General features: G+C 42.6%; 4 protein-coding genes across 4 annotated transcripts; 2 read left to right on the plus strand and 2 right to left on the minus strand.

Moving 5' to 3' along the window:
• The first annotated feature begins 177 nt into the window (after positions 1–177).
• On the plus strand, positions 178–4,503 carry LOC120420682 (dnaJ homolog subfamily C member 22). Its single transcript, XM_039583778.2, has 4 exons — positions 178–423; positions 2,999–3,555; positions 3,614–3,818; positions 3,879–4,503. The coding sequence occupies exons 2-4, from the start codon at positions 3,003–3,005 to the stop codon at positions 4,357–4,359; spliced, it is 1,239 nt and encodes a 412-aa protein (XP_039439712.1). The 5' UTR covers positions 178–423; positions 2,999–3,002; the 3' UTR covers positions 4,360–4,503.
• On the minus strand, positions 4,498–7,546 carry LOC120420684 (serine/threonine-protein kinase Nek8). The gene is made up of 7 exons (XM_039583779.2): positions 6,498–7,546; positions 6,162–6,445; positions 5,841–6,109; positions 5,036–5,781; positions 4,841–4,981; positions 4,688–4,791; positions 4,498–4,628 (listed from the first exon to the last, which is right to left on the minus strand). The coding sequence occupies exons 1-7, from the start codon at positions 7,221–7,223 to the stop codon at positions 4,514–4,516; spliced, it is 2,385 nt and encodes a 794-aa protein (XP_039439713.1). The 5' UTR covers positions 7,224–7,546; the 3' UTR covers positions 4,498–4,513.
• Positions 7,547–7,669: 123 nt separating this feature from the next.
• LOC120420673 (apyrase-like) lies at positions 7,670–9,521 on the minus strand. The gene is made up of 2 exons (XM_039583770.2): positions 9,019–9,521; positions 7,670–8,967 (listed from the first exon to the last, which is right to left on the minus strand). Exons 1-2 carry the CDS (start codon positions 9,502–9,504, stop codon positions 7,696–7,698), a joined length of 1,758 nt encoding a protein of 585 aa, XP_039439704.1. The 5' UTR covers positions 9,505–9,521; the 3' UTR covers positions 7,670–7,695.
• A 704-nt stretch (positions 9,522–10,225) lies between these two features.
• LOC120420686 (apyrase-like) lies at positions 10,226–14,445 on the plus strand. The gene is made up of 3 exons (XM_039583781.2): positions 10,226–11,380; positions 13,465–13,713; positions 13,776–14,445. The coding sequence occupies exons 1-3, from the start codon at positions 10,441–10,443 to the stop codon at positions 14,225–14,227; spliced, it is 1,641 nt and encodes a 546-aa protein (XP_039439715.1). The 5' UTR covers positions 10,226–10,440; the 3' UTR covers positions 14,228–14,445.
• Positions 14,446–17,023: the final 2,578 nt, after the last annotated feature.

Consider the following 17,023-nt stretch of genomic DNA (forward strand, 5'->3'; position numbering starts at 1 on the left):
TTCTTTCAGCTTTCTTTCCACTCCTCAATGAATCATTCGTTCGTAGTATAAAAACGCGAACGAGACGATCACAACAAACCGCTTAAAAAGAGAGTCTCACGACGATCTTTCTCTCGCCGACTCTCCAACTGATCCGGCTTGAGAGGAAACGCTGCTTAGCTCTGACGTAGTCTTTCGCGGTTGGTCAACGACGACTCTACCTGCGCGAAGCCAGCAAGTCAGCTTTTTTTATATCTTCTTTGGAGATGCAGTTAGTTCAGTATTGGAAGAGGAAGCAACCAGTGGTTTAGTGTAGGGAACTGTCGATTTGGGCTACTTTCTTGGGCCGATAAGAAAGCACAACTCAATCGCGATTAGTAGACGACCTTTCGAGCACTTAGATTAGAGAGTCTTAGCTTATTTAAAGAATTTCTTCAGAAACAGGTAAGAAACGGCCACTTTTCCAAGTTTGCTCGATGTAACGGTATATAATGATCCGCCTGGAAGCGCTCAGGTATGAAAGAATGTCGGTCTGGATAGAGCAAAGATGGAGGATACGTCCCCATAAATTATACTCAGTGGAACAAATTCTGAGTGGTTGCAAAAGCTATAGTTGCAATGCTTAATAGCGTTGCAAACATGGCTTTGTAAATCAAGCCATTAAAATCAGGACAAAGTATATGACGCGTCGTACGCTACGCCTCACGGTGACACAGTTTCGCTCTTCTGGGTGACGGACCAAGTGAAAGTTGTGAAGAAAGGCTTCGTGTGCGTGGTGATTTGCGTATGAGACTGGAATAGTGATTCTGTTTAAGTTAAAGCTACCGTGCAATTAACTATGCATTATTGGCATAAATAGAGCGGTATCTTAATCTGACTGCGTCACATTGCTTTTTTTAATTTGGTCAAAGATAAAAGTGGGATGAATCGGGTGCCTCAGTCCAATTCACCCTAGACGATGGTATTTCTATTTATGTTTTGGTCCATTTTATGGAATTCAATAAAAATATGCCTGTTTATGTGTTATGAATAAGTTCGAAGAGTGTGAGTGTGTAATGTAGTCACTTATATTTTTTTGATTTGAGATACTACACTAAATTGATCGAACAATGGAATCTATTACTCCAAGTTATTAATCCAATCTAAATAACTCAATACAGACGCTAAAGAAAAATGTTGTTGAAACTGCTGATTGTTAACTTTCAATAATAAATTATATAGCGTTTGCTCTGCTTTTTATGTTCACTTTTCAAATCAAATAGTGCATCTTTAGAATCTTTTGGAATTTTTGAATATAAGATTGGAAAAAGATACGTGAAACTTGGGAAAAATAGCGCTTCTTTAGCTTCTTCAAATCTGCCAATCCTGCTAGTGAGGACCGCCTCTTTTTCTTGCCGTGAGGCATTTTTGCACTTTTTAAGCACTTTCCAGGAGCTAATATCCAGTAACACACTGATTGGTGGTTCACAAAGGAATGATTTGTTGATTTACAATTAATGATTTATCCATATTTGGATTCTCATTTTACGAAAGAAAATAATTTGGAGCAATGTTGTTGAAACTGCTGATTGTTAACTTTTAATATAAATTAAAAAGCGTTTGATCTGCTTTTTAAATTCGCTTTTCAAATCAAAAAGTGCATCTTTAGGATTTTTTTGAATTTTTGAATATAAGATTGGAAAAATACGAGAATTTTGGGAAAAATACTTGTTATCACAAATTAACCGTTATTTTGCAATATATTTTACAGAAGCGTAACTGTACTAATGAATAAAGCATTTTGCGCTACTCTTTGTTCTAAAATTTTGAAAATTTTGCTTGAATTTTGGCCTTTTTTGACTAGACCTCAGACCGAAATAGTATTTACAGAGTAAATCCTTCCAAACATTTTTAAACCTAAAAGTACTTTATTCCGAATTGATCAATCTATCTAAAGAAATTTGGGCCAAATTGAGTTAGGAACGCCATTTTGTGCAGCTCACAGTGCCTCACTTTTTGACCTTCACAGATCCCCAAAATTCGATTTCAACCTTGAGGTACTCAATAAAAACCGAAAAAACTCCGTGCATTTTTGTCACTTTTCATATGAAAGAAGTTTCAATCTTGTCGTGCTAGCTTGGTACAGCCTGAAAATTGCTTTTGTCAGAACGCGTTTGACACAGGAACGAGCTCGCATACTGTAAACATATTCAGTTATAACCCGGGTCTCCAGCAACCAAAGAAACTTCAGGACGATGCACAGAATGATCAACCAAGTCTGGAGCAATATTTGAAAAGGGCGCATAAGCATTTTGACAGCCAGCACTATTTTGCAAATTCCGAGCCAACATGTAACTATTTAACAAAACGCGCAGTGTTAAACGGTAGCTGGGAACGCCAGCTATTGCTTAACATTTCGAGTTTTGTGAAAAAAATATCTGTTGGCCCGGAATTTTCAAAATTGTTCCAGCTGTCAAAATGCTTATCCGCCCTTTTCTCGTGTTGCTCCAGAAGTAAAACATGTTTGTTATTGTTTACATTGCGTGCTCTTGTTTTTGTTTATTCAAGGTCAAACGTCAAACATTAAAACGCCTAAAAGCGATGTTAGACATGATAGCACGACGGCGTCGATTTGGTCGATCCAATTGCTATTTAATATTTGTTTTCTAGCGTAGGTACTCTATGTTTTATTCCACGTTCTGGTAACTGTAGCAATATTGACATTCTCCAAGAAATATTTTTGAGTTCAGAAACAAATATATTATAGCGCAAAATTCATGAAAAATGACCGCAATACCATGACAGTCCCTCATTTATTTGGTTGTTTAACTACGTTAAATTTTGAATTCAAAGAATAGGATCGATTCATAAAAAGTGTAAAAGTGTCTCATTACTCTTTGGGACTGTGAACACGCACGTGTGTCGTGCCAGAACAAAACACATGTTGCTTATATATTGACACTTTTAAACCGTTCACAAATACCGTGGCCTTTCGGTTTCTGCGATAAACTGAATTACTAATGGTTGATTTTGTTCCCAGCACTATGGGCGAAAAGATATCGCCGTCAGTCGTTTCCAGCGGACCACGCCGGTCTTCACCGGACAGCTCCAAAGAGGTTAAGCCAAAGCAGCAGCGGAAGAGTCGCGAGGAAAAGCTGGACCAAATGTTGGGCCCACGTTCGGTGGAACCGACCTACGCCGCGGACCTTCCCAAGCAAAAGTCCGTCCTGGTCACGTACATTCTGTGGCTTTTCGGGGGATTCTTCGGACTGCACCATCTGTACCTGCACCAGGATCGGCGGGCGTTCGTATGGTGGTGCACGCTGGGCGGATACTTTGGCATTGGATGGATCTCGGAGTGCTACCAGATTCCGGCCATGGTGCGGGATGCCAACGAAGATCCGCGCTTTGTCGAGGAGTTCCGGGAGAAGCTACGAACTCATCCGAAGCCGCCGTTTTCGACACCTCGGTTCGTGATGGCCCTGATGGTGGGATTCCTGTTTGGCCAGATGATTCTGCTGTCCATTCCGCAGGAAGTGTTTGGTGGAATTGACTGGGGTTTCATCCATTGGCTGGTTCCGTTCGGAATTGCGCTGGGTAAGGAGTTTTTTGGAGGAATTTTAGTAAGCATGACTTAACGGGTTCTATGTTGCAGGAATTTGGACCGTCGGCAACATGGGACGCGAGAAGGGAGTGTTCTGGCACTGTCTGGTAGCGGCTTACCTTGCGTATCCGATTCGATACTTTGTCCTCGATGAGTCCTACTGGTTCATGGCGGTGTCTTCGGTGTCTGGATTCGTGTTTGACCATTTTTCCAAGGAGTGGGACACGAAGGTTCCCAAGCGACAGAAGCTTATGAAGTGAGTATCTCTTGAGTTGTTGAAATTCCATTGTCTCACGATACTCCAAATATTTTTCAGGAGAGCCTCCATCCTTGTCCCGTGCATCCTGGCGTACCTTGCCCTCTGGGGATGCTTCCTGTACTTTAACGGAACCATCACCGACTCGGACGGAGACGAAGTCCCAGTGCACGAAGCGATTCACAACTTTATCAAATCCCCCTGGTGGACCGACCTGAAGCAAACGATCCACGACACGATTCTGTTTGCGCAGCACAACGGATGGGCCGAGGTGTGGAAGCAGATCGTGGACTCGATGGACGCCGACGGGGAGCAGAACGCGTACAAGGTGTTGGGCGTTAGTCCGACCGCTTCCCAGGCGGAGATTACGTCGGTGTGGCGTAAAATGTCCCGCGAGAACCACCCGGACAAGGTGAAGGAGGAGAGCCAGCGACGGGCCGCCCAGGAACGGTTCATGGAGATTCAGCAGGCGTACGAGATACTGAGCAAGATCAAGTCCAAGAGGCGCGCTCGGAACAAGAAGTCGAACGAGGAGCTGTGAGGCTTTTTTTACGAATAGAGGTGTTGCTTTCAACTGTATTTATTTATATAATTTTCAAACGTGCTGAAGTGTCTCGAAATAACATGAACTGTAAATATCATTTGACTGAAACAATAAAGATATTCAAAAGTTGGTTTCAATAAACACGAGCTTCTTATATTAAGGGACAAGTTGTATCAACGACAATCAGGACGCTGTGTAGAAGGGGTTGTACATCGATCAATTTCACGTAACTACCTTTGGTTTGTTGATCTTTTGAGGAATAGAGTCTTTTAAGAGGGAAATGTTTAGTATTTTAGATAGAAAATAAATATTATTCAAAACTTACGCTAAAATATCAACCGGATCCAGAATAGTTTCATATTTATAAACTGATGTTAAAAAGTTTGTGAAAGCTGCAGTACTGTTACCAATTGATGAGTGTTCGGACACCTAGAACGTCATATCATATAATTCAAGATAAATAATCAAAATATCTTACCTTGCCACCAAGATAGTGTGTTGCAGACTCCGCTGGAGCGTTGTTGATATCCGTTTCAGGAATACCAAGTCTTGTGCCCCAAAATACTACACAATTGTCATCCGTCGTTGCGATCGTGTACGTTGAGTGACATTTGATTTTCTGTTGATAATTCATATTTTAATTTTATGAAACCATTCAGTCCTCCATACAAACCGTAACGAAACGAGGCATCAAACTCTTCAGCAAAGTGGGTTCCAGCTGTTCGTTGGTGTGACCCAAACCAAGCTGACCACTCGAGTTATCTCCCGCGGTGACCACATAACCACCTTCGATCAGAAACGCTGCAAACGTTTCCGCAACGCTCACGGCCAGCACCTTCTGCGTTATGAACGAAACCTTCTGAAGCCCGTGCAGCTGCGAAAGCTTCGCGCCAAATCCCAACTTATTAAACCCGTTGCTTCCGCAGCAGTAGCAGAATCCACCGTCCGTAAGCACAACCGTGCAATCAGGTCCGCAGCTGATCTGCCGGATGTTCTGTATCATCTGGGAAACAATAAGCCTCCGTGGCTCATTACTGCTCAACATGTGCTTCCCAAGACCTAACGCTCCCTCGTTACTGGTGCCCCAAGTGAACAAATCGCCCTCGTCTGAAAGCGCAACCACGTGGTGCTCCCCGCAAGCAATCTGAACAATCCGCATATTGGTCAGTTTGTGAACAATTTTGGGGATCAACAGCGAAATGGTGTTTCCATGACCTAAGCATCCCTCGGTGTTGTCCCCGCAGCTCAGAACCACACCCAAGTCGGTCCAGAGCAGAGTGAAACCGTTTCCGGTAGCTGCTCCCACTACGTTGTACCTTCGGATGGATTCGATTTTCGTCGGATAATGGCGCCACGTTTCCAGCGCGTTGTGACCCAGCTGACCCTTGTTGCCTTCACCCCAGGTGTACACTGAACCGTCTGGTGAATGGCATGAATGAGTGAACTGGTTGGGAAAGTGATTTCGTTGGATAACTTACCGTACATGACTACGACGAAGTGGGTTCCTTGGGTCGCCAATTGGCGAATCTTGCCAGTTGGTGGTAATTGTAGAGGGCTTAGGTTGGTAGATGATCCGAAGGACTTCAGTTGGTAGAGCACGGATCGTTCTACCAAGGGGAGGTTGTTCATGGTAGCCGTCGAAGCATCCATGTAATCTCGCGTTGCGGTTCCCACGAGGGAGACCGTCTTCGAGTTGTCGTGGTTCATCAGTGACCCGTCGAAGTAATCGTTTGAAACGTATTTAAATCTGTTATGTGGAGAAATTGTAGTCCACAGTTGAATAGAATAACGTTGCTTACCCATTGTTCTTCCCAAGATTCCGGTAGATCAGGGGGATCCAGTACTGGAGCAGCTCCGTAGCTGATGGTCGATCTTGCGGATCAATCTGAAGCATCAAGCTGAGTACGTGCTTCAACGTGTCGGAGTACCCCTCCGGAAGAGGAACATACTTGGCGGTCATGATTTTGGCTACCAGCTCGGACAAGTTGGACGCGGTAAATGCCTTCTTGAAGCAGCAAACTTCACCCAAAATGCATCCCAGGGCCCAAATGTCACTCTTTTCGTCGTATTGCTTTCCTTCGCACTAGAATGACATGATGTAGGAATTGTACGCTAATTCAGGTATACCTACTAACCATTTCCGGACTAAAGTAATACGGCGTCCCAAGAACGGTCTGCGCATGGATCTTGGTATTCATGATCTTGGAAATTCCAAAGTCTCCAATTTTGACGATTCCTCGCTTGTTGAGAAACACATTGGCCGTCTTTAGATCACGATGCAGAATGTTTTGCGAGTGCATATAATTGATCGCACTCGTAATCTGTTCAAATATGTTCAGTATGAACCGTTCTGGCAACCTCTCTCCATGACTCTTCTCGATCAAAACCTGCGAAAGTGTCCCTCCGTCGGCGTACTCCATCTCGATAAACAGAAAATCCCCACGAACGGAGCTTCCCAAGTACGCAATAATATTAGGGTGGTGCAGCTTTGAAAACACCTCCACCTCGTTCATCGCTAAATCCCGCTCCGACCGGGTCAAATCTGACAGGTTGATCTGCTTCATAACCACCAACTGACCCTCTGCCAACCGTTCATACAGCACGGCTATTCCGAACGAGCCCTGACCAACGGTACGAATCCGGCGGTAACCGGCCAGCTCGATTTCACTCTCACTCTCGTTGCCACTGTCCTTGGCGGGATTGTCCGAGTTTTGCAGGGCACTTTCGTTGACGGACTGCAGTCCGGATAGCGACAGGTCCTTGAAGCGGGACAGCGTTGAGAGATCAACCGACGGAGATCGGACATCGCTGGTAGAGGCCGCTACCGTGAAAGTTTTTCCTAGGGGTTTTGGGTGCGACATGTTTACTAACCCTTCCGAAATGAATAATCAGTGAAAAAGTGTAAGTTTGGGCAGTGCATCTCCATGGGTTTTGCCGGCTTGCAATGGCGCATGTGCATCAGTTTGGCGCCAATTTGGAGGTAAATATCCACCATTTAATGACATGTAATGAGTAATGACAGTCACAAGCCACTGTAACAATAGGTTTTGTGGGGATTCCAATAACCCAAAATATACGCTATCTTATCGAAATTAGTTCGAACGACAATGGATTTCAGATTCCGGCTTTGTGACGCCAATGGTTTGAATGACTTCGAAGTGTTGTACCACATGATTTATGACAATGCGATTGAAATTTTTGACTTGCGTCGCGTGCTTTTGATAAATTATGGCTACCACCCGCCAAGTCTCAAGTGTTTGTTTACTTGTAAGCTAATCTATTTTCGGATTAAGTAATCTAATCAACGTCTTTACAAGTACGTTTATTCCCACATCAGTAAACAACAGTGACTCGACCCTCTAACCCGTACAGCAAAGGAGATCGCTTCTGCACGAACCGTTCCAGTGCATTGATGTCCACATCGGCCACCACCTTGTTCCGGCCAAAGTCCTCAAACATTGTGTACCCTCCGCCACCTCCAGTCATATGAGAGTTGGCCGCCACGCGGTAGTATTTGAAGGGATCCAGCGGATCATATCGAGGAACCAAGCAATCACTGCAGCGAACATTGACCGATTGAACTCGGGATCCGCGTGGTTCCGTCATATTGTACACTACTTGCAGTCCGGATATCTGGATGTTGGAGTTGGATGCCCCGTGTTCGAGGACCTGGAGCAGACGATCTCCTCGCAATTCCACTATATCAACAGTATTTTCAAACGGGATAACTTCGATGAGTCCTTTGTATGTGAGCTCTCCTTTAGCCAAGCTGACTCTTATACCACCTGTGTTTGAGAGTCCGATCGCTGCGTACGTCCAATGGCCTGGTTCCGCCAAGTATGTGCACGAATCTACGTATGCGTCCGAGATGAGGTTTCCCAGCGCACATTCCCTAAAGTTGCACCCACTTTGAGGGAGATCTGTCAAAGTTGCTCCAACGATGCGATTACCTAGCTCATCAACTGACTGCTTCCATGGAATCAGCGCTTCGTGAATCTCTCGATCAGGTATAACTTCTGGACCAAGGTAGTACGGATTACCATCCCATCGTTGAATTATCCCTTGATCGTCAAAGTACATCACAATATCCCCTACAAGTTTTGTGTACGCGGCTGCCTGGACAATCAAAACCCTGTGACCTCCTTGTTGTGTCACCACCGTTGGATAGTCTCCATGTATCGTTCCCGGAATACCCGGGTTATCTCCACTGTACAGAAACGAGTGCGAATGTCCTCCAACGATGATGTCAATGTTCTCTCCCCCTTCGGCTGCTATCCTCTTGTCAACATCAACTCCACAGTGCGAAAGCACAATGATGATGTCAATCCCTTCGTCTTTCAACTTCTGAGCTTCAGCCTTAACACTTGACGGTTCGTCGAGGAAACGAAGCTTTCCAGAACTTGATATGCTCGAAGTGCTCTGCAGAATAACCCCAATAATCCCGATCGTTTTCCCGCCACGCTCAATGCGCATCGATTTTTCGTACTTCACAAACTCCGGTTCGTCGCTACTGTCCACGTTGCACAGCAAAATCGTCGAGTTGATCGTTTCCAAGAATGGGACAACGCCAGCAACTCCGTTGTCGAATTCATGGTTACCGATGGTCTAGAACAAAATATCGTCAAATATTGAGTATGTTTTCAAAATCATACCCACCATGGCATCCGCCGGCAGCATGTTCAGAAACCTGGAAGTCACATTCCACCGATACAGATTGTACCACAGCGTTCCCTGAAAGTTATCGCCAGCATTCAGGAAGATCGCATTCTCCCTCGTCGCCAACAGCTCCTTGACGGCCGTTACGGTGCGTGCATAACCACCGATGCAGACATCGCCGACCTCCGGGTTGCAAACGGTCCCGGCGTAGTTGGTCTCGTCGAATCGCGCGTGGAAATCGTTCACGTGGATGATCGATAGTGGGAACAACTCCTGGCTGAACCCGTACGATACCGCCACAGCAGTCAAAACGAGAACAATTTGTCCAACAGACATCGTATTTCGGACGAGTGCAGTTGTAAACTGATTGGCCCGCCGTTGTCTCCGTCTCGGAATGGTGTCCAATCTGTCTAAATTGCGGGGCTTTACGACCTCGGCCGGCGGATGGCGATAATCAGGCAAATTTGAAGAGGTTTCACCCCACATTTGCTACGATTTTGGGCGAGGCTTTCTAAAAAGTGCTTCAGGCGTCGTTTAAATCCAATAAACTCTCAACATCGATGACGATGACAAGAGAATTTAGCGACAGTGATAACGATTCTCTGTTGGCCATTCTGCGGACATCATCGGAACATCACAGAGTGTGACCGATAGTGAATCTTAAATTTGTCCTTCGAACAGTACGGAGAAAGATTGGGAAACCTCCCAAACAGCACGTTGTGTAGGGGGTTGTACTGTTTGAAGAATGTCTCATAGAAGATTACACGCATCGACGACGCCGGAGACAGTTCAGGGCGCCGAAAAGTGATAAACGCGTCATGTACTTTATCTGTCCATTGTCTCTGGATTGATTTCAATTGGTTTCCACACTGTCACGAATTGCCAAAATGGGCGTAATTTGGACCATAGACTGTGATATTCCAGCTTGATTCTTCACTTCAGTGACCTCATGATAAACACACATTATAGAAAAATAAATGGTAAATTGGTAATTGAAGAAAAAATCGTTCGGTATGCAATATAAAAATCATTTTACTTAGAAAGTCTTAGTTTCAATTATGAGAAACACCAAAACTGCCATATTTGTCGTTGCCTGTCGCCAAAATAGACTGGTGAAGAAGTGCTAACCAATTCGCAATAATCAGCTGTAAACTTAAGTCCCCCTCATTCCAAAATTAAGGCTCGTCGCAAATAGTCAGCAGTCTGCTTAGAGAGGTAGGAAGGTAGGTGGTCGTCTTCGTTCTCGCCATTCCCCGTCCAACGCAAACACAATAAATGATAAAACAAGATTGAGCTGAGTTTCCCCGTCTACTCAATCGGTTGGTTGGCTCAGGGCCTCGAAGTTCAGTTGTAGGCTGTCTGCGGTGCGGTACGGGTCGTCATCTCGTCAAAGTCGAAGAGCTAAGCGCTGTAGTTGCGAAGATGCGGTTGTTCGTGTTGCTGGGTTTGGTGGCCCTGGTGCTGGTGGGAACGGCACGTGGTCAGGGCAATTTGTACGAGCTATCGATAGTGCACATTAACGACTTTCACGCGCGCTTCGAGGAGGTCAACGCGGCCAGTGTGTCCTGCAATCGGGAAGGTGGCGACACTTGCGTGGGAGGATACGCCAGGACGATGACGGTGCTGAAGAAGCTGCTGGCGGAACGGAACAATCCGTTGTACTTCAACGCCGGGGATAACTTCCAGGGCACTTTGTGGTACAACATCCACCGATGGAACGCCACCGTTGAGTTTTTAAACATGCTTCCAGCGGACGCTATGACCATTGGAAATCATGAGTTTGATCATGGAGTTGAGGGTGTGGTTCCATTTTTGAACAACATCAACTCCCCAGTGCTTCTTGCAAACGTAGACAACAGCGAGGAACCCGAGTTCAACAAGTTTCAAAAATCCATGATGATTGAACGCAACGGCAGAAAGATCGGCATCATCGGGGTCATCCTGAAAACCACCGACAACATCGCCAATACTGGCAAGCTAAAATTCTCCGACGAATCGGAAACCGTAAAAGCCGAAGCAGAGCTTCTGAAGCAACAGGGTGCCGACATCATCATAGTCCTGTCGCACTGTGGCCTCGACGTGGATGAGATTATCGCCGCCAACGCTGGACCAGACATCGACATCATCGTTGGAGGTCACTCGCATACCTTCCTGTACACCGGGGATCACCCCGACATCCCTGGAACATCCCAAGGGGAATACCCCACGGTGGTCACGCAACAGGGTGGCCACAAGGTGTTGATTGTGCAGGCCGCAGCGTACACCAAGTTTGTCGGAGATATTGTACTGTTCTTCGACGAGGCTGGCATCATCCAGCGCTGGAGCGGTAATCCTTTCTATTTGGGAGCTGACGTAGTGCCGGGTGAGTACGAGCTGTGTGGGTGAAGAGGGATGAGTACCGACCGGTTTTGTTTGGACAGGTTGGCGAGAGTTCAAGTTGAGATTTTTTTTTGGGATGGCAAATTTCGCAAAAGAACAGTTATGATTTTTAACTAGGTGCGTATCAAATTAATATTTTCGATGGATATAAATGTAATTGCTACGTAATATGTTATGAACTATGTTTTAAATGAGAATATATAGCAAATGGTTTTGTTAATTGAATAGGCTGGAGCAAGTATTTTTTAAAGTTTAAGTCATCTCCTTCAAAATTGGCCAAAATAATAGGGGACGAAAAAATATTCTCAAGGAACATAAAAATTTTAATGGAAATAACAGTGTTATCAACTGATAACAATTTGAAAAAAAAAAATGTCTGAGTTTCAGTGATATTTTAGTGCTTTTATGTAATTGTTAAACGACTGTTATAGTTTATAATGCCTGTAAATTCAATTTTCTTTTATCTATTATTTTTGCCATTTCAACCTGATTCACAGTCGAGGAATATAAACTACTAAATATAATTGTAACTACCTCAGTTTGTTTGCCATTAAATTGTGGTTTAAAAAAAGAACCAGCCACATTTAAACACGTCATTTGATAACAGTTGATTAAACAACTGAGGACACAAATTAACAAGCTCTCAATTCTGCAAAATCACTTTGAACGATCGCCTAAGAGGAGAGGTGGGCAAAACCGCTCTTTTTTAGGAGCCGCTCATTTTCGTTCGCTCATAAAAAAGAGCCGCTCTTTTGAACAGCTCTTTCGCTCTTTTTCAAAATTTTGATGAAAATATTGTTTTAAGAATCGTATGATTTTAAAAGTTATTTCACACTGGACTTTTACAAATTATTTGATAAAATTAAAACTGAAAACGAGAAGATGTCCTTGATGTCTTGGCGGTCTCTATGTCAAGATTTCTACTCGAACCTAAACATTCGAGTAATTGAATGGCATCCAAACTTAAATCTAGGATTGGAAAAATTGCTATTAATTTTAAAATTGCGTTTATTTCTGCAAGAATTGAACTAATGCTGATATTTTATTTGGAGAAAACATTCTTTGAACTCTTTTCTACATTCTGATTTAATTGATAAAGTCTATTAACGCTAAAGTTGATTTGGACAGAAGGTTTTTTTTTTCAAAATCTCTGAACTATTCAGAAGATTTTTGATAATATTATGCAATTTGAAATGCTACAATTTGTATTCCAGTAGTACTTTAATTTATAATCAGTTGTAAAGTGAAAAATATTTTCATGTTGTTAAAAAAATCATTTTTTTTGTTTTTTATAGGCATTGAAATATTTGAGATTGCATTTTCAATTCTCAAAAACAAATTTAATACTACATTTTTTGGAAATTCAATAAATTATATTTATAACAAAAATCATGCCATGTTGAGCCGGTTCTTTCAAAAGACTGAAGTTTAAAAAAGAACCGCGGTTTTTTTGTGAGCCACGGTTCTTTCGCTCTTTTCAGTGAATCGGCTCTTTGAGCGGCTCGCTCTTTTTTGCCCACCTCTACCTAAGAGTAACACTTGCATAAACAACACAGTTGGGGGATTGCATTAAAGTAATTCTGCAAATTGGCAGAGTTTGTGTGAACTTACATTTATTTATTTATCATATTTTATGATACACCATTGCTTACTGCCCATTTTTTTTCGAAATAAAAAAAAAGGTTAAATTGTTCGTGCAAACTGGGAGCAAACTAAAAAAGTGACTCATCACCGGGGGTTGAGCGTATTATGAACTGGCTATAGGTTGACATCAAGGTTCTGACACAGGCATGCATTTAACCAGACCTTAACTAATAAATTTGTCTAATTATAATTATAATGTGCCAATGCTAAAGTGCAAACAAGCAGTCTATCCTGCTCACGGCAGTTAATGTTTACACTAGGAATGAGCAGGATAAATTGTTTTCACTTCAGCAATGACCCAACTCCATTTTGTTTTCCTGTATTTTTTTTAAAATAACGTGCTACAGAAAAAAAACACCACGCGTCTCCATTGCGTTCACATTAAATTTTCACAACTCAACTTTCGCTTCTGACGCCACACAGATCCGGAAGTGGTGCAGGCGCTGATCCCGTGGAAGGTGGCCGTCGACGAGCAGGGAAATCGCAGGGTTGGATCGGCCGCCGTTGATTTGCTCAAGTCCAGCTGCAACTACGCCGAGTGCAACCTGGGCAGCTTCATTGCGGATTCGATGGCCGCGGCGTTCGTTCCGCTGGCCGAACCCGGCCACTGGACGTACGCGGCGATTGCGGTGGTGGCCGTCGGGGGCATCCGGGTTAGCATGTTTCGGGGAGGTTTGTTATTTGAAGGTGGTGGGTTTCCCTATTATGGTTTAATGCCTCTTCTTTTTCTGCAGACCTCAACTTTAAGAGTTTAATCGAAGTTATTCCGTTTGAAAATTCGCTGGTTTGCGTCGAGTTGCGCGGTGATCACCTGCTTGGAGTGATGGAGTACGCGGTGGAAAAGTCCTGGGACGAAGATCGGTTCAACGGTGCCAACATGCTTCAAGTGTCCGGACTGCGGGTCGAGTACAACGTAACCAAGCCCATCGGAGAACGCGTACTAGCCCTGGAGGTGCTGTGCGCCGACTGCATGGTACCCCGCTACGAACAGCTGCAACCGTTGAAGTACTACCGAGTGGTCACGAATTCCTTTATCGCTGGAGGGGGTGATGGATTTTCGATTTTCCCGCAACATGGTCGCAACAAGCGGATTGGACCGGTTGACATTCAAGCATTTGAAGATTACGCCAAGATTCGTTCGCCGATTGTGCAGGGCATCGACGGGCGGATTAAGGTGCACACTTAAATTGGATTAGTGGAGAGTGAGGAGAATGTAATCTGATTGTACTTAGTAATACGTTGTTGGAATTGTTTAGGGGTTAAGGAGTTGATAAGATAAATCCTATGTTTTTACGTTATTGAAGAGAAAATAAAAAAGAACTTTATTTTTGCTGAAAATATAAAAACGGAGTCTCACCGATTTTGAGTTTTGGTACACCTAAAGTACCGCCTAAAGTGTCTGGTGGTACTCAAGGTGTACAAATATATAATTTTCGCATGGTCCAAAAAATCATTGGTTTTCGATAATATTAGGAAATCTTTACCCTAGTAACATTTTAAGGTTTTAGTAGGCCAGCCATAATAGTAGTTTATGCAACAAGTTGCAAAAAGAGGATTTTTTCAGCACGAGTCGGACATTTATCCAACGAGGTTCACCGAGTTGGATAAATACGACGAGTGCTGAAAAAATCAAGTTTTGCAACGAGTTTCATACAACTTTTTTTGCAATTTCGAAAAACACCCATTGAGTGAAATTTTAAGTCGAATTTTCATGTATTTTGTCAATAAATCGTTTAAATCAAAAAAAATGTTGAAAATTGTTACTTTTCGAAACAAGTGCTGAAAAGTTCAACTTTTCAGCACCCATTTGAGTGCTGAAAAGTAGAACTTTTCAGCATTTATTTTCATCAAAGTTGAGTCATCATTTTCTTTTTTTTTAACGTTTTGCCTTCCTCACCTTACTGAGGAAAAGCTATGAAATCACTCGGGAAATGAACTTTTTTATTAGACATCCTAGACCTACCTTCATTTGTACATATCGAATCAGAATCACCAGCTGAGCAAATGTCTGTGTGTTTGGCTGTGTGTAGACATGTGTACCAAATCAATGTCACTGGAATATCTCGACACAGGCTCAACCGATTTTGACCGGAATGGTTTAAATCGATCCGTCTTAACGTCCCCTAAGTTGCTATTTAAATTCATGCAGTTTTATCATGTATTTAAAAAGTTATGTTAAAAAAACTGATTCATATTAAATTAAAATTATAGTAAAAAGGGTGGTTTTTTCATGAAACCTTCACATGTTACATACTTTTAGAAAGCATATGAGAAGACCTTTTAGGTGGAGTAAGAATTTTCAAGATCTGACTTACCTATCTTAAATTACAAGCAGTTTAAAAAATGGTCTGAATTCACATAACCTCAACTGGTCGGGTCTGATCGCCACGAAAAAGCCGTGTAGAGGGATGCCATTTTCCTCAAAGGCCGTGTCTGTATAATCTTGTCAAAAAGTCTGTAGGTAGTCTGTTTTTTTTACTCATCGCTTGTTTTTATTAGGAATTCTTAGTTGCTGCGAACGTTAGGGGAGATCCATAAACATGTGGACACTTTAGGTGGGTTGGAATCACTATAAATGAGAGGAAGGCACCAACCACCTGAAGGTGGATTAAGCTGGGTGATGAATAGAGCGAATGCGTAACGTGATTTTCGAATGATCCCATTTTGTTTACATCTGCAAAGTAGGAAGCTGTTCATGCACAAGCATGACTTTTTTTCTTACTGGTAAATGAGCTGTTTTATAATCAGTTGTTTGTGTTTCATTTTTACTAGTTTTCGATATTTTTGCTGGAAAATTTTGTGTGTTTTCAAGTTTGGATCGGTTAGAAGAGGTTTTTCTTTTTTACGGATGACGAAGAACTGCGGCGAGAGTGTCATTCTGCGATGTCCCAGATAATTTTCCTGGCTGATTTTGGATTCCTACAGCTCTTCCTGGTCCAGCGAAAAACATCGCTAATTCTACTGAAGCTGATGCAACAAACAGAGATGATTTTTACTAAACCAGTAGGTTGTCAAACAGAAACAAATTAAGATTTTTTTTTACGTCAGCTTCAGGTTCTGAAAAACCACAAATTTTTCATTCTTAAAAAACATTTTTTCCATGATCGATAACAATACTCTCTACTTTTGGCGAACGGTAAATTGGTTCCACTTTGACAGTTCGAAATTGAGGCCGTTTTGCGAACCACTATTCAGCACCCAGGGATTAAGTAACGTTTTTGAATATCAATTCATGATTTTTTTTTTATTTTACGTTTTGGACCGATTTGAGATCCCAACATAAAAAAATTGTTAAAAAAAAGTCTTTATTCGATTGAGAATGCATAAATTAGCGTTAAACATTGTTTCAGAATAGTTTACAATCGATTACAAGTTGAAATCATTTTATTGTCCCTCATTTTTTGGGAATGTTTTGAATGGAAGAGGGGAGGGAAGGGGAGTGGGAGGTGTTACAAATATTAGAAATAATTTTTGCAATAGCCTAAACCGATTATGGAAATTCGGTTCTGTTTCTCGGATATCGCAATAGAGATCTCCAAGGTTTCTCTCACGCACACCATGATTCTGTGTTAGTATTCGTATTTGAAGTATTGTTTTGGTTTTGAACGATTGTGATTGGCTGAATTCCAAGCAGCTGATTTTGTTTACACTTTTTTTACGCAGACATAGGCAAATCGAGTAGATCAATCGTCTGTAAAAACCAGCTGTTTACCACGTGCTCGTGGTATAACAAAGAACACAGCTGATTTTGACAGACGAATCATTCTACTCGATTTGCCTAAGTATGCGTGTAAATTTTGTTAAAACTAACACATTCTCGCGCGTGGATATCTCTATATACTCTTTTGACATAGACCAATTTCGAGATATTCAAGATGGCGCCTAATAAAACGGCTTTGCTAAAAACAAAAGTATCACTGTATGATGTAGATTTTCTCACAGGTAACAAAAACTGCCTTATTTACTAATTTATTCTTAAATC

This window comes from Culex pipiens, chromosome 3 (assembly GCF_016801865.2).
Source record: "Culex pipiens pallens isolate TS chromosome 3, TS_CPP_V2, whole genome shotgun sequence".
Lineage (NCBI taxonomy): Eukaryota > Metazoa > Arthropoda > Insecta > Diptera > Culicidae > Culex > Culex pipiens.